Raw genomic sequence first — 18,799 nt, 5'->3', positions numbered from 1 at the left:
AGACGACCCTTAGGAAATTTACTGCCAGGGATCAAATCTATGGCGCAATCGCAATCTCTGTGAGGAGGAAGAGAATTAAGAGTAGATTCCTCAAAAACCTCACGATAATCAGACAAAAACTCAGGAATTTCAGAGGGAATAGATGAAGCAATGGAGACCAAAGATGTGTCCCCATGATTTCCCTGACATCCCCAGCTTAGTACAGACATTGTTTTCCAGTCAAGGACTGGGTTATGAGTTTGCAACCATGGCAATCCCAGCACCAACACATCATGTAGATTATACAGTACAAGGAAGCGAATCACCTCTTGATGGTCTGGAGTCATACGCATAGTCACTTGTGTCCAGTATTGTGGTTTATTACTAGCCAATGGTGTAGAATCAATACCCTTTAAAGGTATAGGAACTTCCAGAGGCTCTAGATCAAACCCACAGCGCCTGGCAAAGGACCAATCCATAAGACTCAAAGCGGCGCCAGAATCCACATACGCATCCGCAATAATAGAAGATAACGAACAAATTAGAGTTACAGACAAAATAAACTTGGACTGCAAAGTGCCAATAGCAGAGGATTTATCAACTTTCTTTGTTCGTTTAGAGCATGCTGATATAACATGAGTAGAATTTCCACAATAGAAGCACAAATGATTTTTGCGCCTATAAATCTGTCGTTCGCTTCTGGACAGAAAGCTATCACATTGCATACTCTGTGGTGCCTCTTCAGAAGACACCGCCAACTGGTGCACAGGTTTGCGTTCCCGTAAACGCCGATCAATCTGAATTGCCATTGTCATGGACTCATTCAGACCAGTAGGCGCAGGAAACCCCACCATGACGTCTTTTACAGCATCAGAGAGACCTTCTCTGAAAATTGCCGCCAGAGCGCACTCATTCCACTGAGTAAGCACAGACCATTTTCGAAATTTTTGGCAATATATTTCGGCTTCATCTTGCCCCCGAGAGAGGGCTATTAGGGCTTTCTCAGCCTGAATCTCCAAATTTGGTTCCTCATAAAGCAACCCCAAAGCCAGAAAAAACGCATCCACATTGAGCAACGCAGGATCCCCTGGTGCCAATGAAAATGCCCAATTTTGGGGGTCACCCCGCAGTAAAGAAATAACAATTTTTACTTGCTGGGCAGGATCTCCAGCAGAATGAGATCTCAGCGAAAGAAACAATTTACAATTGTATTTAAAATTTAGAAAACAAGATCGATCTCCAGAAAAAAACTCAGGTATAGGAATTTTAGGTTCAGACCGAGGAGCATGTAACAAAAAATCTTGTATATTCTGAACTTTAGAGGCAAGATTATTCAAATTGGTAGCCAGACTCTGGGGATCCATATTTCAACAGATAAAGTCTGAGCCATTCAGGGGTTAAGAGGAGAGGAAAACAGGAGACTGCAATTAGAGCTGGAGTGCAACTTCAGAGGAAGGAAAAAAAAAAAAGGTTTCACACAGTTCCTTTTCTCTCCTGCTTCAGCCTATAGATTAAACATTCTGGCTGGCCATACTGTTATGGTTTCCAATGGCAAGGAAACATCAGAAGCATAGAATAAACGGACAAGCTCTCGGGTGATGGAAACTAGAGCTGACCGCGATGCTAAACCTACACACCACACTAGAAGTAGCCAGGGGGCATTCCTGCGTTGTCTCTAGATGCCGCGCGCCAGCCGGAGAACTAACTACCCCTGGTAGAAGAAAACACAGTCCTGGCTTGCCTCCAGAGAATGTCCCCACAGGAGATAGCAGCCCCCCACATATAATAACGGTGAGAGCAGATGAAAAGACACACATAGCATGAAAGCAGATTTAGCACAGAGAGGCCCGCTAACTAAATAGCAGAAAGATACAACAGAGGACTTCGCGGTCAGCTGCAAAACCCTTCAAAACACCATCCTGAAATTACCTTAACTCATGTGACAACTCATGCCACTGGAGTGGTAATTTCAGCCCAACAAGAGCTTCCAGCTGCAGAGATTCACATAAGTGCAAACTGGACAAAACATACAAAAATAGACTTAAGGACTAAAGTGTCCAACTTAGCTGAGCAGAAAACTGGGAGCAGGAACATGCAACAGAATCACTCTGGATACATTGATGGCCAGCATTAGAATGACTGAGGAGCAAGGTTAAATAGGATACTCCCACATCCTGATAGGAACAGGTGAACTGAGAAGGCAAAGCTTGCAGGACACCAGTACCACAAAAGACCACCGGGGGAGCCCACGAACCGAATCACAACAGTCAGATGCTAAACTTACATAAAGCTGGATCGAGTAAGGTGTTTGCCCGGAACCTTGGAGTCGAAGACAGTTCTTTCCATCTAAATTGTTAGTAAAAATGGTGCTGTTCTTAACACTAGGAAGGTTTTAGTTGGGTTATGTAGAAGAGTGGAAAGAATCCCTTTTGCACTAACAGGGATTTTAGCAGTGATCTGGTTTCCCGGTAGGCCTAAAATGTAGTCTTGGACAATAGTTCTTATTGAAACGTGTAGGATAGATAGTGGAGGGGTTGGATCATCAAGAGACCATGTGAGTGATGGGATCTAGGACAGAAGTTGTGAATGTGTGCAGACATGGGGAAAACATATAAACTGTATCCAGATGTTGCTCAAAACCCAAGCAATGCAAGGTAAAAATATTCACTACACTCCCAAATATGGGATTATAATTCAACTCACCTGGCAAATGCAGATGGAGCAGGGATCTCCAGGGGACCAAATCTGCCCAATAGGAATCTCAATTCCATTGTCATCAAAGGGACATCCTGTACATAGAGCAATATAATTTACAGAAGAAGCATTCTCATATACAAAACTTCCTAATTGCAGTGTAGAGTCACAATATATTGATGACCTATCCATAGGTGGAGGTTCGATACCTAGTATACCCATTGATCAGATTCTCACAGCAGCCGTATGTAGATACCGAACAGGTTATAATTATACTAGACCTAGTGCAGGGCGTTAGAGGGCTGAGCAGGACGGTGTATATGTTTTGCTTGGTGTGTTAATTAAGTATATTTCTTAAAAGTTTTAGTAAATTTCATCTTATTCAAATTTCTCAAGTTAAGAGTGTATCACTAAATTAATACACTTTTTAAAAACTCTACAAAAATCTATTGCAAATAAATAGGGATAGCGAGAGAGATTTTTGTCCCCTGAGAGGAGCATAATGTGGAGACAAAGAGCCTGATTCCAGGGATGCATTACTTACTAGGATGCTAGCTGTAGTTGTGTTAAAATCACTGCTTTATCAGCAGGAGATTATGACCAGACAATTAGTAAACCTGCTGCCATGTAGTCCTCCATATTCACATGCTCTGTATAACCTCATCCCTCACTTTCTGCCAATCAGTTGTGTAACAAGTAAGCAGCCAATCAGTGGTGTGAGCGGGGTTTTACAGAGCTCAGCATGCAGAGAACTGGTAAATCTGCAGAAGAAAAAAATTGTGATTTTATCAAAACTACAACAAGCAGCCCAGTAAGTGATATAACACTGGAACCAGGGTATCTGTCACTAAATTATGTTGATCTCAGATGGAGTAGTAAAAATCTGGTAATAGATTCCCTTTAAGGAAAACTCCCGCAGAAGTAAAGTATATTTACAGAGTTGACTTAGTGGATCAAAGCAATGTTAATGGTAGCTTGCACTGTACATTCCCTCTAATGAGTATCCCATAAATATCCATTACCTGTGCTTTGTGGTGGCTCCTGGCATTTGAAGCAGCACTGTCCGGACTCCAGCACCCAGTCCTCTCTAGGGCACTCTAAGCTGGGACATGGGACAAAGGAGCACTCCACTGCTCCATTCTATAGGAATAAGGAGTACAAATGGAGACAGCAATATTTACAAGAAACAAGAAAAAGGTGATAAGAATAGTATTGGTACAAACCTGGCATACACAGGATGTGCATCCATTTTCATCTCGGCTAAACATGGCACCATGAGGATAAAGGTTTCCTTGGAATTCACATCCATCTACAATTAAAGTATATTCAGTTTCAAACCGAGACAGCAATCACTATGTGAGAACACACAAAGATGCTAGACCCCATTACAGAAGGATTGGGGAAAAAAAATAAGAATCTGTTTTTACCCTTGGAAACACTCGTCTGGTGTCTAGAATTGAAACTCACCCCACTACAGTCAAGTATAGTTGCAACACATAACACAACTCGTGGACATTGAACCCAAAAATCTAACTATCTGATTGCCATGGGTTATTGGCCATTGGATTATCGGCTCATGATTGCATAAGTGCATTGTTTAATATTACCCTGAGTTACACGGTATATAAGCGTAATACAGACCTGGGCACCGCAAGCAGCAATCTGACATGAAAGGGTCAGAGCAAGAAATAGGGGGACACACGGGCGGGATACAGGTGATATTTCCAGCCTGCAATATTAACCACAATAGATGGAAAAAAAAGACAAAATGCTATTAACAATGGAAACATTTTACAAATGAAATGGAATTTACATTTTATATGAGACACTGAGACTTTACTCTGTACTGTCAGAAAGTTACAAGTTATTTTTTGAATATTGATATGATCCAATATTGATAACTCACGTGAACAGAATATGCAACAGAAATGATGGACCCAAGTGTCTCTCAGTGGCTTACTCCAATCTCTTCTTTGAGATCCCTTACATACTTTCCTGAGTTACCGTAAGTGAGAATGTGAGCGAATAGCTGACAGTGATGTAAGGTGTATTGCCACCATATGAAATTGGCCCATTAGTGCATGGAGATTAGACGTGATGTATATTGGGACAATCTTTGTACATCGTTGTGGATATGGTTGGCGCTATACATGCAATGGGAAATTAGATAAATAAAATTAGGAAAGCATCCAAAAGTTTCAGTCTTAATAACTTACCAAACAAATACATATTGTGCAGTTATCCGGGAAATTGGGGAAAAGTTCTCCATCTGCCCTCAATGTCTCCTCGAAGAAGCACCCTGTATCAGACCACAAGCATTTCATGTATTATGGTGAACAGTCCAAATATTGTAAGATTGAGACAAGGGTAAATGATACCCTATAACTCAGATTAATTACTTCACAGTTTAATAGGATCTGTTTTTTAAAGAAACAACAAAAGACTGACCGTTGCTTCCAAACAGAATACATGTGTGTACAGGTGCAAGCTAAGAGTAGCCATCTCCATACATAACCAACAAATAAAGTTGAGCTCTGTAGCGCTATAGCATGTATATTGCGTATTGTTCAAGATTATTGTACTTGTTTTTATTATATATACCCCTCCTCACATGTACGTAAAGCGCCATGGAATAAATGGCGCTATAATAATAATAATATTCAATGACTCCCAAGCTTCAGCTTTTTCGCGGAAGGCATGACTTTTTCTCCTAGGAATGCTTCCCAGATCACCAGTCTCCAATAGGAGCTAGTTCAGCAACGTGACACCCATACTCACATATTAAGCTATATGGCTTCAGTGGATGACCGTCTGCTCTCCCTTCAGTCTGCCGCCACAGCCTCTGCTCAAGCTCAGTCTTGGGTGACCCCAAGCTGTGTCGGGTTTTTTTGAATCAATATCGCCTGCATTTTGAATTATTGCCGCACCAATATCCCACTGATTGGGCAAAAGTGGCGTTTGTAGTTTCACATTTGGAGGGCGAGGCTCTGGCCTGGGTAAATCCTTTGTGGGAATGTGATGATCCCATAAACTCTCAATTGTCTACCTTTTTAGAGACCTTTTGCAAAGTGTTCGACGAGCCTGGTGGTGTAGCCTTGGCCACTGAGGCTCTCTTTAATCTCCACCATTATCTCCCTTATGGTTGGGCAATAAGCTATTCGTTTTCGTACTCTGCCTTCGGAGCTGGGGTGGAATAACGAAGCACTGGTTGGAGCATTCTGGCGTGGGTTGTCGGGTCAAATTAAGGATGAATTGGCGGGTCGGGATACTCCAACCTCCCTAGAGGATTTGATCTCTCTGGTCACACGTATTGACATACGGTTCCAGGAGCACTCTCAAGAGTCCGTCCGGAAGAGGAGGTACAATCGTCCGGTTTCCTCCATCAATAGATCTCTCAGCCCGCAATCTGTGGCGTCCTCTTCCATTCCCGCGCTTGAGCCAATGCAGGTGGATCAGGTCAAGATGGCAGATCAGCGTCGGAAAGAGAGAGTTGCACAAGGGCCCTGTTTTTATTGTGGTAGTGCCTCACATTTACTCCGTTCCTGCCCCGTTCGGCCGGGAAACTCCTCCACCTAGGTCAGGTAGAAGAGACCTCCCTGGGTGTGTGTGACTCCTCTCTAGCTTTAACTATGTCTGTCCAGATAACTTCTGTGAATGGGCGCTACTCGGTGTTGGCGTATTTGGATTTGGGCACGGCAGACAACATCATTAGTCTGGAGGAGGTCAAGAAGCACCAGATTCCGGTCAGGACTCTGAAGGAGCCGAGTCTGATTTCCTCTGTGTATGGAAGGCCTTTACAAGAGACCGTCATGAAGGTTACGGGAGAGGAGGAGTTGCAGGTGGGGGCTCTGCATAGCGAGAGAATCGCATTCTACGTCTTGCCCAATTTGTCCCATGCAATTCCTCTCAGGCTACCTTGGCTGAGGGCGCATGAACCTATCCTGGACTGGCGCTAAGGGATCGTTCTTCATTGGGGCCAGCACTGCCATGATCAATGCCTATCAGTTCGCCCTGCCAAAATTTCTCGACCCATCTCTGCTCCGGCCAGATTACCAGTCGCTTATAGGTCCTTCACGGATGTCTTTTGCAAGAGGGAGGTGGAGAGTCTTCCCCCACATCGGCCATATGATTGCCCGATTCAATTCATTCCTGGCTCTACACCTCCCAGGGGTAGAATCTATCTGCTCTCTCCAGTTGTGTCGCAAGCAATGTCAGAGAATATTAAGGAGAATTTGGCCAAAGGCTTTATCCAAAAGTCTTCTCCTGCTGGCACTGGATTCTTCTTTGTCAAGAAGAAAGATGGCTCACTTCGACCTTGCATTGACCACAGAGGGCTCAATGAAATTACCATGAAGAACAAGTACCCACTGCCGCTCATCCCTGAGCTCTTTGATCGTCTACGAGGAGCAAGAATTTTTACTTAACTTGACCTCTGTGGGGCCTACAATTTGGTCTGCATCCGTGCTGGAGATGAGTGGAAGACCGCATTCAACAAACTACGCACTACGAATATTTGGTCATGCCCTTCGATCTCTGCAATGCTCCTGCAGTGTTTCAGGAGTTTATAAATGACGTCTTCCGGGATCTCATGTATTCCTGCGTTGTGGTGTACCTCGACGACATTCTCGTTTTTTCTCCGGATCTGCCTACCCATAGACAAAACATTCGTCAAGTGTTACTGCGTTTGAGAGAGAACCGTTTATACGCCAAGTACGAAAAGTGTATCTTCGAACAGACATCCCTGCTTTTTTGGGGGTACATCATCTCTGTTTCCAGTTTAAAGATGTATCCTGAGAAGGTGTCCGCCATCCTCAACTGGCCGCGACCCCTCAGGGTGAAGGCCATCCAAAGATTCCTCGGTTTTGCAAACTATTACAGGCAGTTCGTGCCCCACTTCTCCTCATTGACCACTCACCTCTCGTCACTTATCCGCAAGGGAGCTGATTCCAGTGTTTGGTCTTTGGAAGCCGAGGAGGCCTTTTTGACTCTGAAGCAAGCCTTCGCACAATCGCCGGTACTTCATCGCCTAGACACTAATAGACCATTCATTCTCGAGGTGGATGCTTGCTCCATAGGGGTCAGGGCTGTGCTCTCCCAGAGGTCATCGTCTGGGTGGTTGATCACTTGCGGAATCTTCTCCAAGGCATTTTCTTCTTCGGAATGCAACTATTCCATCGGTAACAGAGAATTACTGGCCATTAAGTTAGCATTGGAGGAGTGGCGGTATCTTCTGGAAGGCGTGGTACACTCCTTCATAATTTTCACTGACCACAAGAATCTGGCTTATATTCAGTTGACCCAAAGAATCAACCCTCGGCAAACTTGGTGGTCCCTGTTTTTCACCCATTTTGCTTTTGAGCTTCACTTCCGACCTGGCGAAAAGAATGATAAAGCTGATGCGCTGTCAAGGTCCTTCCAGTTGGCTGATTTTGAAGAGGAACCATCCCACATTATTGATCCCTACAAAATCATCTTGGTGTCTCCCCTGAGGTTTGCTACCTTACCGCCGGGTAAGACATTTGTCTCTGAGAAAGACAGGGAGACGGTGCTGCGCTGGGGACACTCTTCTAAAATTGCCGGTCATGCTGGAACTAAAGGTACCGTCACACTAGGCGATATCGCCAGCGATCCGTGACGTTGCAGCGACCTGGATAGCGATATCGCTGTATTTGACACGCAGCAGCGATCTGGATCCCGCTGTGAAATTGCTGGTCGCTGCTAGAAGGTCTGCACTTTATTTGGTCGCTAGGTCGCCGTGTATCGCCGTGTTTGACAGCAAAAGCAAGGATACCAGCGATATTTTACACTGGTAACCAGGGTAAACATCGGGTTACTAAGCGCAGGGCCGCGCTTAGTAACCCGATGTTTACCCTGGTTACCAGCGTAAAAGTTAAAAAAACAAACAGCACATACTCACCAGCGCGTCCCCCAGCCTCTGCTTCCTGACACTGACTGAGCGCCGGCCCTAAACTGAAAGTGAAAGCACAGCGGTGACGTCACCGCTGTGCTGTTAGGGCCGGAGCTCAGTCAGTGTCAGGAAGCAGAGGCTGGGGGACGCGCTGGTGAGTATGTGCTGTTTGTTTTTTTAACTTTTACGCTGGTAACCAGGGTAAACATCGGGTTACTAAGCGCGGCCCTGCGCTTAGCAACCCGATGCTTACCCTGGTTACCCGGGGACCTCGGCATCGTTGGTCGCTGGAGAGCGGTCTGTGTGACAGCTCTCCAGCGATCAAACAGCGACGCTGCAGCGATCGGCATCGCTGTCGCTATCGCTGCAGCGTCGCTTAATGTGACGGTACCTTTAGATGTACTTCCTTATCTCTCGCCACTACTGGTGGCCGTCCCTGCACCAGGATGTCAAAGAATTTTGAGCCTCCTGTCCTTCCTGCGCCAGGAACAAGATTCCAAGACAACTACCCTCTGGGGCCCAGCATCCTCTTCCTGTGCCCTTGGTACTATGGCGGCATATTGCCATGGACTTTGTCACCGATCTTCCTCGCTCCATGGGTTGCACAACTATCCTGGTGGTTGTGGATCTGTTTTCTAAGATGGCCCACTTTGTCCCACTGCCTGGTTTGCCCTCAGCTCCTAAATTGGCAAGAAATTTTATTCATCACATCTTCAAATTCCATGGTTTCCCGCAACACATCGTGTCAGATAGGGGAGTCCAATTCACCTCCCGGTTTTGGAGAACTCTCTGTAAACTTTTGAAAGTGACTTTAGATTTATCCTCAGCCTATCATCCCCAGTCCAACGGTCAGATGGAGCGGATTAACTTGACCTCATATCTCTGACATTTTTCTAATGCCCACCTGGACGATTGGGTTGACCTCTTCCCTTGGGCCGAGTTTGCCTATAACAATCACTCCGATGCCTCTTCCGGTTTCCCCTGGTTCAGGTGTGCCAGCTGCCGACTCCCTGTCCTTGGAATTCTCTAAGATTTAGGAGGAGACCAAGGATGCGCTTGCATTAGGATGAAAAAGCATGCTGACAAAAGGCGTTTGGATGCTCCCCCTTATCAACCCGGCTATAAGGTCTGGCTTTCATCCAAGTATATCCATCTTAAGATTCCCTCCTATAAATTGGGTCCTCGCTACATTGGTCCCTTTCAGATCCTGGCTCGAATCAATGATGTAGCCTACAAGTTGAGGTTGCCTGCCTCACTCCGTATCCCCAACTCTTTCCATGTGTCTCTCCTTAAACCTGTAGTCCTTAACCGCCATCATTCTTCTGTTGGTTCTTCTCCGCCACCTGTTAGCACTGATAATGTTTTTGAAGTAAGAGATATACTAGCCAGGAGAAAAGTTAGGGGGAGAACCTCCTTGATTGATTGGAAGGGGTATGGGCCTGAGGAGAGGTCATGGGAACCACGGGAGAACATTAACGCTCCTCGTGTCTTGGGGAGATTTCTTTCCAGCCTTAAGAAAGGGGGATGTAAGGGAGGGGCTACTATTATAGTTACATAGTTACATAGTTACATAGTTATTAAGGTTGAAAGAAGACTGTAAGTCCATCTAGTTCAACCCATAGCCTAGCCTAACATGCCCTAACATGTTGATCCAGGGGAAGGCAAAAAAACCCCATGTGGCAAAGAGTAACTCCACCATGGGGAAAAAAATTCCTTCCCGACTCCACATACGGCAATCAGACTAGTTCCCTGGATCAACGCCTTATCAAGGAATCTAGTGTATATACCCTGTAACATTATACATTTCCAGAAAGGCATCCAGTCCCCTCTTAAATTTAATTAATGAATCACTCATTACAACATCATACGGCAGAGAGTTCCATAGTCTCACTGCTCTTACAGTAAAGAATCCGCGTCTGTTATTATGCTTAAACCTTCTTTCCTCCAGACGTAGAGGATGCCCCCTTGTCCCTGTCTCAGGTCTATGATTAAAAAGATCATCAGAAAGGTCTTTGTACTGTCCCCTCATATATTTATACATTAACATAAGATCACCCCTTAGTCTTCGTTTTTCCAAACTAAATAGCCCCAAGTGTAATAACCTATCTTGGTATTGCAGACCCCTCAGTCCTCTAATAACCTTGGTCACTCTTCTCTGCACCCGCTCCAGTTCAGCTATGTCTTTCTTATACACCGGAGACCAGAACTGTGCACAGTATTCTAAGTGTGGTCGAACTAGTGACTTGTATAGAGGTAAAATTATGTTCTCCTCATGAGCATCTATGCCTCTTTTAATACATCCCATTATTTTATTTGCCTTTGTAGCAGCTGCCTGACACTGGCCACTGAATATGAGTTTGTCATCCACCCATACTCCCAGGTCTTTTTCATTGACGGTTTTGCCCAGAGTTTTAGAATTAAGCACATAGTTATACATCTTATTACTTCTACCCAAGTGCATGACCTTACATTTATCCCCATTAAAGCTCATTTGCCATTTATCAGCCCAAGCTTCTAGTTTACATAAATCATCCTGTAATATAAAATTGTCCTCCCCTGTATTGATTACCCTGCAGAGTTTAGTGTCATCTGCAAATATTGAAATTCTACTCTGAATGCCCCCTACAAGGTCATTAATAAATATGTTAAAAAGAAGAGGGCCCAATACTGACCCCTGTGGTACCCCACTGCTAACCGCGACCCAGTCCGAGTGTGCTCCATTAATAACCACCCTTTGTTTCCTATCCCTGAGCCAGCTCTCAACCCACTTACACATATTTTCCCCTATCCCCATTACTCTCATTTTATGTAACAACCTTTTGTGTGGCACCGTATCAAAAGCTTTGGAAAAGTCCATATATACTACGTCCACTGGGTTCCCTTGGTCCAGTCCTGAACTTACCTCTTCATAGAAGCTGATCAAATTAGTCTGACATGAACGGTCCCTAGTAAACCCGTGCTGATACTGGGTCATGAGGTTATTCCTCTTCAGATACTCCAGCATAGCATCCCTTAGAATGCCCTCCAGGATTTTACCCACAGTAGAGGTTAAACTTACTGGCCTATAATTACCGAGTTCAGTTTTTGCCCCTTTTTTGAATATTGGCACCACATTTGCTATACGCCAGTCCTGTGGTACAGACCCTGTTATTATGGAGTCTTTAAAGATTAAAAATAATGGTCTATCAATGACTGTACTTAGTTCCTGCAGTACTCGGGGGTGTATCCCATCCGGGCCCGGAGATTTGTCAATTTTAGTTATTTTTAGACGCCGCTGTACTTCCTGCTGGGTTAAGCAGGTGACATTTAATGGGGAATTTTTATCACTAGTCATTTTGTCTGCCATGGGATTTTCTTTTGTAAATACTGATGAAAAAAAGTCATTTAGCATATTGGCTTTTTCCTCATCCTCATCCACCATTTCATTATGGTGCATGCAGATACTCATCTTGCTTCCTGGGTCCCTCGCAACATCCCGCCTTCTCTTCTGGGTCCTCAGCCGCTCTGGGGATCCCGTTCCACGTGCATGAGCGCTAGGCCACTTAGGTCATGGTTACGCACACTCTCAGCTTCCTTATGATGCCGGGTTGTACTGGCGATGTCCTGGCTGGGCAGCGGCCTCCAGGTATATCAGGTGGCTTACAGCGAGAGGAAGTGCCTGATTGTTATTGTGCCTTTCCCTCCAGGTACACTTAGGTTTCTGTACATCAGGTCCCTGTACTCTTCCAGTGTGTGCTTGTTCTGCTCTATCCCTATATGCTTCCAGTGCATGCTCTGCTCTGTCCCTGAATGCTTCCAGTGCGTGCTCTGCTCTGTCCCTGTACGCTACCAGTGTGTGTGTACTCTGCTCCATCCCTGACGCTTCCAGTGCGTGCTCTGTTCTGTCCCTGCACGCTTCCAGTGCGTGCGTGCTCTGCTCAATCCCTGTATGCTTCCAGTGTGTGTGCTCTGCTCAGTCTCTGTATGCTTCCAGTGCATGCTCTGCTCTGTCCCTGTATGTTTCCACTGCGTGCGTGCTCTGCTCCATTCCTATACTCCTCCAATGCGAGCTCTGATCCATCCAGGATCCGGTACCCTCTGCGTGAACCCTGCCATGTCCTGAGTTCCAGGTTTTCTCTGTGGCTGCTCTGCCCGTCTGCTCCTCGGTGAGTACCCTGATTTTCGAGTCCCCTCTCTGGCACAAGCTATCGTGGTGTATCTCCCTCCTAGGCTTGCCTCTAACGGTCCCTGTATAGGGGTCAGTTCCACCTGGTCTGCTCGCCTGGGAACAGTCGTCACCGTGATCCAGTGGGTCCAGTCCATAAATTATATGAAATATGCATTGCATTACTGCTCTAGAAAATAAGAAAAACTGTGAATACTTAGCACATAAATTGGCCAATTCATGTAGCCGCGATAAGGCGACTCTCATTGCTGGGAACTTATCTAATGTGAATGCTATCTACTCACATAAATGTAGGCTTCAAACTAGGAGAGGATTCACATTAGATAGGTTCCCAGCAGCGAGAATCGTCTTATCTGCTGCTTGGTATACATGAATTGGCCAATTTATGCGCTAAGTATTCTCAATTTTTCCTAATTTGTAGAGCAGTAAATGCAATTCATATTTCATATATTTCATGATTTCATGCTATAGCGCTACAGAGTGCTACTTTATTTGTTAGTTATATATAGAGATGGCTACTCTTAGTTTGTACATGTATACACCTGGTTTCTGTTTGGAAGTGATAGTCTTTTGCTATTTGTATACATAAGCCCTCTGTCACAGGACTCCACCCTATAGCCTCTGGCGGTTTTAATCATAGCAGGATCCTATCTACCCACATAAATGTAGGCTTCAGCGAAAAAGAGGATTCACATTAGATAGGTTCCCAGCAATGAGAATCGCCTTATCGTGGCTGCCGGGTATAAATGAATTGGCCAATTTATGCACTAAGTACTCTCAAGTTTTCTTATTTTCTAGAGCAGTAATGCAATGCATATTTCATATATTTTATGTTTTCATGCTATAGTGCTACTTTATTTGTTTGTTTTTTAAAGAACTCACCATCACATGAAGGACAGCAACTTTCTGGGTGCAGAACTGGATGTGAGCAGGTTGGGTTACATATTCTTCTTTCACATGATATGGTACCTTCCTGCAACATGTATTAAGACAGTAATTCTATGAAGTGGACTATAAAATGGAATCAAATCTTCAAGCTGTGTCACCTACTTGGCAAGTGCAATCCATACAATCTGCTTCTGTCCATGAGCTGCCCGTCTGTCGTAATTCCTGGTTGTGCCAGCAGTGCAAATTTGTGTGCGGTGTAGTGGGAGCTCCAGTTGGGAAAATAATGTTTTCCTTCAATGACATATGGGAGACCCCTGAGGATTTTTGAGATAGTTGCGAATTACCCGTTTTGAGGTGCTGAGGTGGTGGGAAAGGATCCAGATTGGTGGTTGCAGTTTGTGGTTTTGAGGTAGACAGTATTGTAAACATTTTTGGTAATGTAGTGCTGACCACCGTAGTCTGGGAGGCAGTGGTCACAAGTGGTCCCAGGCTTACTGGTGGTGAAGATGTTGACTCCACTTGCGGTAAGGTGTGCACTGCTTGTAGAAAACCGATTGTCTGTGCCTCAGGAGTAACAGCTGCAACATACATAACATACATATATATATATATATATATATATATATATATATATATATATATATATACACACATATATATATATATATATATATATATATATATATATATATACACACACTCACCGGCCACTTTATTAGGTACACCATGCTAGTAAGGGGTTGGACCCCTTTTGCCTTCAGAACTGCCTCAATTCTTCGTGGCATAGATTCAACAAGGTGCTGGAAGCATTCCTCAGAGATTTTGGTCCATATTGACATGATGGCATCACACAGTTGCCGCAGATTTGTCGGCTGCACATCCCAAAGATGCTCCATACAAGGCAGGATGGATCCATGCTTTCATGTTGTTTACGCCAAATTCTGACCCTACCATCCGAATGTCGCAGCAGAAATCGAGACTCATCAGACCAAGCAACGTTTTTCCAATCTTCTACTGTCCAATTTCGATGAGCTTGTACAAATTGTAGCCTCAGTTTCCTGTTCTTAGCTGAAAGGAGTGGTACCCGGTGTGGTCTTCTGCTGCTGTAGCCCATCTGCCTCAAAGTTCGACGCACTGTGCGTTCAGAGATGCTCTTAGGCCTACCTTGGTTGTAACGGGTGGCGATTTGAGTCACTGTTGCCTTTCTATCAGCTCGAACCAGTCTGCCCATTCTCCTCTGACCTCTGGCATCAACAAGGCATTTCCGCCCACAGAACTGCCGCTCACTGGATTTTTTTTCTTTTTCGGACCATTCTCTGTAAACCCTAGAGATGGTTGTGCGTGAAAATCCCAGTAGATCAGCAGTTTCTGAAATACTCAGACCAGCCCTTCTGGCACCAACAACCATGCCACGTTCAAAGGCACTCAAATCACCTTTCTTCCCCATACTGATGCTCGGTTTGAACTGCAGGAGATTGTCTTGACCATGTCTACATGCCTAAATGCACTGAGTTGCCGCCATGTGATTGACTGATTAGAAATTAAGTGTTAGCAAGAAGTTGGACAGGTGTACCTAATAAAGTGGCCAGTGAGTGTATATATATATATATATATATATATATATATATATATATATATATATACACATACACAAAATCACCACATTTCATACATAAAAGTTTGGTCACAGTAAAATGGTAGCTTTTTTTACCTGCACAACTACCGTTAATTGATAGAAACCCAACAGGACACAAGCAGATATAAGACCCCAGAGTATTGATGCAACTTCCAGAGGAACAAAGGGTGGTATTCTCCAGGCATTCATTTACATCTAAAAAATAAATTTGTATCAATTCATATAATTAATTGTCCACACAATAGTTGTAGACTTCTATGAATCTCTATGACCTCGTATTCCCAGGCTATCTATTCTTTGGATGATCATTAGGGTGGCATGGTGGCTCAGTGGTTAGCACCGTGGCTTTGCAGTGTTGGGGTCTTGGGTTCATATCCCACCAAGGACAACATCAGCAAGGAGTTTGTATGTTCTCCCCGTGTTTGCGTGGGTTTCCTCAGGGTTCTCCGGTTTCTTATCAGACTCCAAAGAGATACTCATAGGGAATTTAGATTGTGAGTCCCACTGAATGGTTAGACTATGAGCTTTATGCAGATGATGAACTCTACAATGAGCACAATTCTGCATAATATGTTGCCACCATATAAATAAAAGACAATAAGCTACATAGAACAGTGTTTTAGGTAAACTGAAGAACTGTCTGAGGCTCTGTTCACATCTGCACTAATGCAGGGGGTTCTCTCAATTTTGAAGGCAGGAATAACACTTGTAATAAAATTGAAAGGAGGAAGGAGCCTTGATTGGTCTGTTGGGCATCTTTTTGAACCATCAAATGAAGAAACTGATGCAGCACCATAGCTACCATTAAAAAAAGAAGCCATGATCCCAGTGCGAGAATAGCATAAATCAGCAAGTTGATCACACTAGTGTGTTATCTGTCATGAGTCTAGTAATTTATTACCTATGGATAATTCATAAGTTGGAACTGTGGGACAACCATTTAACTTTTAGACCTACCAGCATGCTAAGAGAAGGGTCACATGACTTGCAGAAGGGATTCAGCATGGGTGGTCCCCTATTAGAAAAAAGTGTTTGTCTGACTGTCATCTTCTGCCTCTTGACCGGTTATTGTCTTTGTATTATGATCCACTAAGGAGCTTTTATTTCTATAGTTAGATTTCCCTAGAGGTATCTTCCAAGACTTTTATATCTCCCAAAATACATACTCTATGAAGTAGAATATAAATATCCTGTATCATACAGTGAAACCTCAATGAGAAGGCAACCAAAAAGTACACCACAAGATGTCTTCCAAAGGAGTGGCCCTCTCAAAGTGTATTTCCAGTATGTATAGTAAATGATTAAATGGAGAATCTGTAACAGCAATCTGATCTGGAAAAATGAATGGTCTTCTCCAAGAGGTGGTTGTTAGAAAAGTCCAACAGATGGGACAAGAAAATTTTTGAATTTCCTGTCATCCATAGAGGAGAGAAGAGCCCCTTCAATTCTGTTATCACTGGATGCCGAAAAAGCATTTGACTGTATAAACTGGAACTACACGTTCGCCACCCTTGAAAAATTTGGATTTAAAGAGGAAATTATAAGAGCCATCTCTGCTTTATACTCCTTCCCATCAGCAAAAGTATCTGTTAACAGTGTTTTCTCTAATTACTTCTCCATATCTATCGGTACTCGGCAACGGTCTCCATTACTCTTTAACCTTGATAATGGAGCCTTTTGCTGAATCTATTAGGTCTAATCATTTAATAAGAGGTATCGTTGCAAATTCTAGACAGCATAAAATAGGACTCTTTGCGGATGATATTCTAATTACACTTTCAGATCCTATAAATTCATTACAAAACTTTTTCCTTGGTTTCTCGTTATAAAATAAATATAAAGAAATAAAAAATACTGGGCTTTTTCATAGATTCCAGCCTAGAAAAATTGCTGAAAAAGGAATATCCTTACTCATGGGAGAAATTTTGTATTCCTTATTTGGGGATAAAAATTACTAATCCAAGCTACAAAATCTTAGATTAAAATCTATGTAATATTTGGAAATCCATACAAGTTGACTTTGATAACTTTGATAAATCCGATACATCTTGTTAGGCAGGATTATTCTTTTTAAGATGATGATCCTTCCTTAGCTCCAATACATATTTCATACTATCCCCATCCAAATCCCTGTCTATTGGATTAATAAACTGCATAAACAATTATCCAATTTTATATGGCAATTTAAACCCGCGAGGATCTCAAAACTTTAACGCTGTTTAAATATAAGAAAAATGGTGGAATCGGCCTACCTAATATCTATGCCTACCATGCTTCTAATATCATTCTTGAAAGTATACTCTGGTTCCTTGAATCCAGCAAACCTGGCTGGACGGAACTTGAAAAAACTTATAATAATTCCTCTTTATCATCATTGATAATATCCCATTTATTGGATCCATCTCTTGCTTTACCTAATTACGCTTTGATGAAATCTACTATCTCACTTTAGAAAAAGCTATATAGTATCTCAAAAACTAATAAATGTAACATTAATCCCATCAATCTCAAGTTTTCATACAGCTCTACCAAATTTTCCACGGGAAAAGTTTGGAATTATAGACTGTTCATCACTTATAACAGGGCCTAAATTAGACTGGATTATAAATTTTCAATCATTAAAACCCTATACAATCTTCTTGACGAAGAATTCTATAATTTTCTAGAGTTAAGAAAATACATTAGAAATAAATTCTCTTTACCTTTGACCCTTTGAAGAGAAATTGTTACTCTTTTAGCGAATTTTATGAATAACTCAATTTGGAATATGAGGAATATCTATTAGATTTTTAACTGTGATGTCTCTTTTGAAAAACTTAATTATATGTGGAGAATCGGAAAAAGATCTAAATAATAATTTCCTTCTAGATAAATAGGAATTAGCATACAAATCTTCTATTAGCCCATATTTACATGAAAATTATTTTAAAATTTTATCTAGGTGGTTCTACACTCCCGCTAGACTTAAAAACCCATTGTTTCCCGATCAATCCGATTTATACTGCAGGAATTGTGGTCAAACAGGTAATCTTTGTAACAACCCTGCCGGCATCACTGCATGGCCTTCCATACCCCAGCTGCCTGTTACATCAACTCACTCACCCAGTGCCATACTATAAGATCTGTCTGCTGCCGGCTCCATGCCGTGTGCTTCATGGCCGCTTGCTCTGTGTACACTTTCTGTCTGTGTGCATAGGGGGTGGCGCCAGCAACTCCGGATTCTTATTCAGTCTGTGTGCACCTCCCTAAGGTGTCTCTGGCCAATAGCCTAGAGGCCTCTGATTCTTAAGGCGTCCTTACCCATTGGAGGATGCTGGAGCAAACTTACTTCCTCAGTCAGTACTTTGCTGCTGAGGTGTCTGGTTCAGTCTCTGTGTCCACCACCCAGTGGAGCGTAGTACCCTGGTCTGTGTTCGCCTTCCAGTGGGGCGTCGTACCCTGGTCTAAATCTGTGTTCTGTTACTTCTGTGTCTGAACTCTGGTTTATGTCTGTTCCTGTTCCTGCTTTGGTTGTTGCCAATTCCACTCC

General features: G+C 43.3%; 1 protein-coding gene across 1 annotated transcript in view; it reads right to left on the bottom strand.

Annotated features, from left to right (window-relative positions):
- Positions 1-18,799, bottom strand: part of VWCE (von Willebrand factor C and EGF domains) — a 157,610-nt gene that overhangs the window by 58,470 nt on the left and 80,341 nt on the right. The window contains exons 11-18 of the mRNA XM_077287995.1: positions 15,346-15,465; positions 13,797-14,212; positions 13,629-13,719; positions 4,890-4,972; positions 4,315-4,402; positions 3,897-3,982; positions 3,696-3,813; positions 2,683-2,768 (exon numbers count right to left, since the gene is read on the bottom strand). Of these exons, the coding sequence (XP_077144110.1) occupies positions 2,683-2,768; positions 3,696-3,813; positions 3,897-3,982; positions 4,315-4,402; positions 4,890-4,972; positions 13,629-13,719; positions 13,797-14,212; positions 15,346-15,465 (1,088 nt within the window). The remainder of the gene's footprint in view (positions 1-2,682; positions 2,769-3,695; positions 3,814-3,896; positions 3,983-4,314; positions 4,403-4,889; positions 4,973-13,628; positions 13,720-13,796; positions 14,213-15,345; positions 15,466-18,799) is intronic.

This window comes from Ranitomeya variabilis, chromosome 2, assembly GCF_051348905.1.
Source record: "Ranitomeya variabilis isolate aRanVar5 chromosome 2, aRanVar5.hap1, whole genome shotgun sequence".
NCBI lineage: Eukaryota > Metazoa > Chordata > Amphibia > Anura > Dendrobatidae > Ranitomeya > Ranitomeya variabilis.
This window is presented reverse-complemented; position numbering and strand designations above follow the sequence as displayed.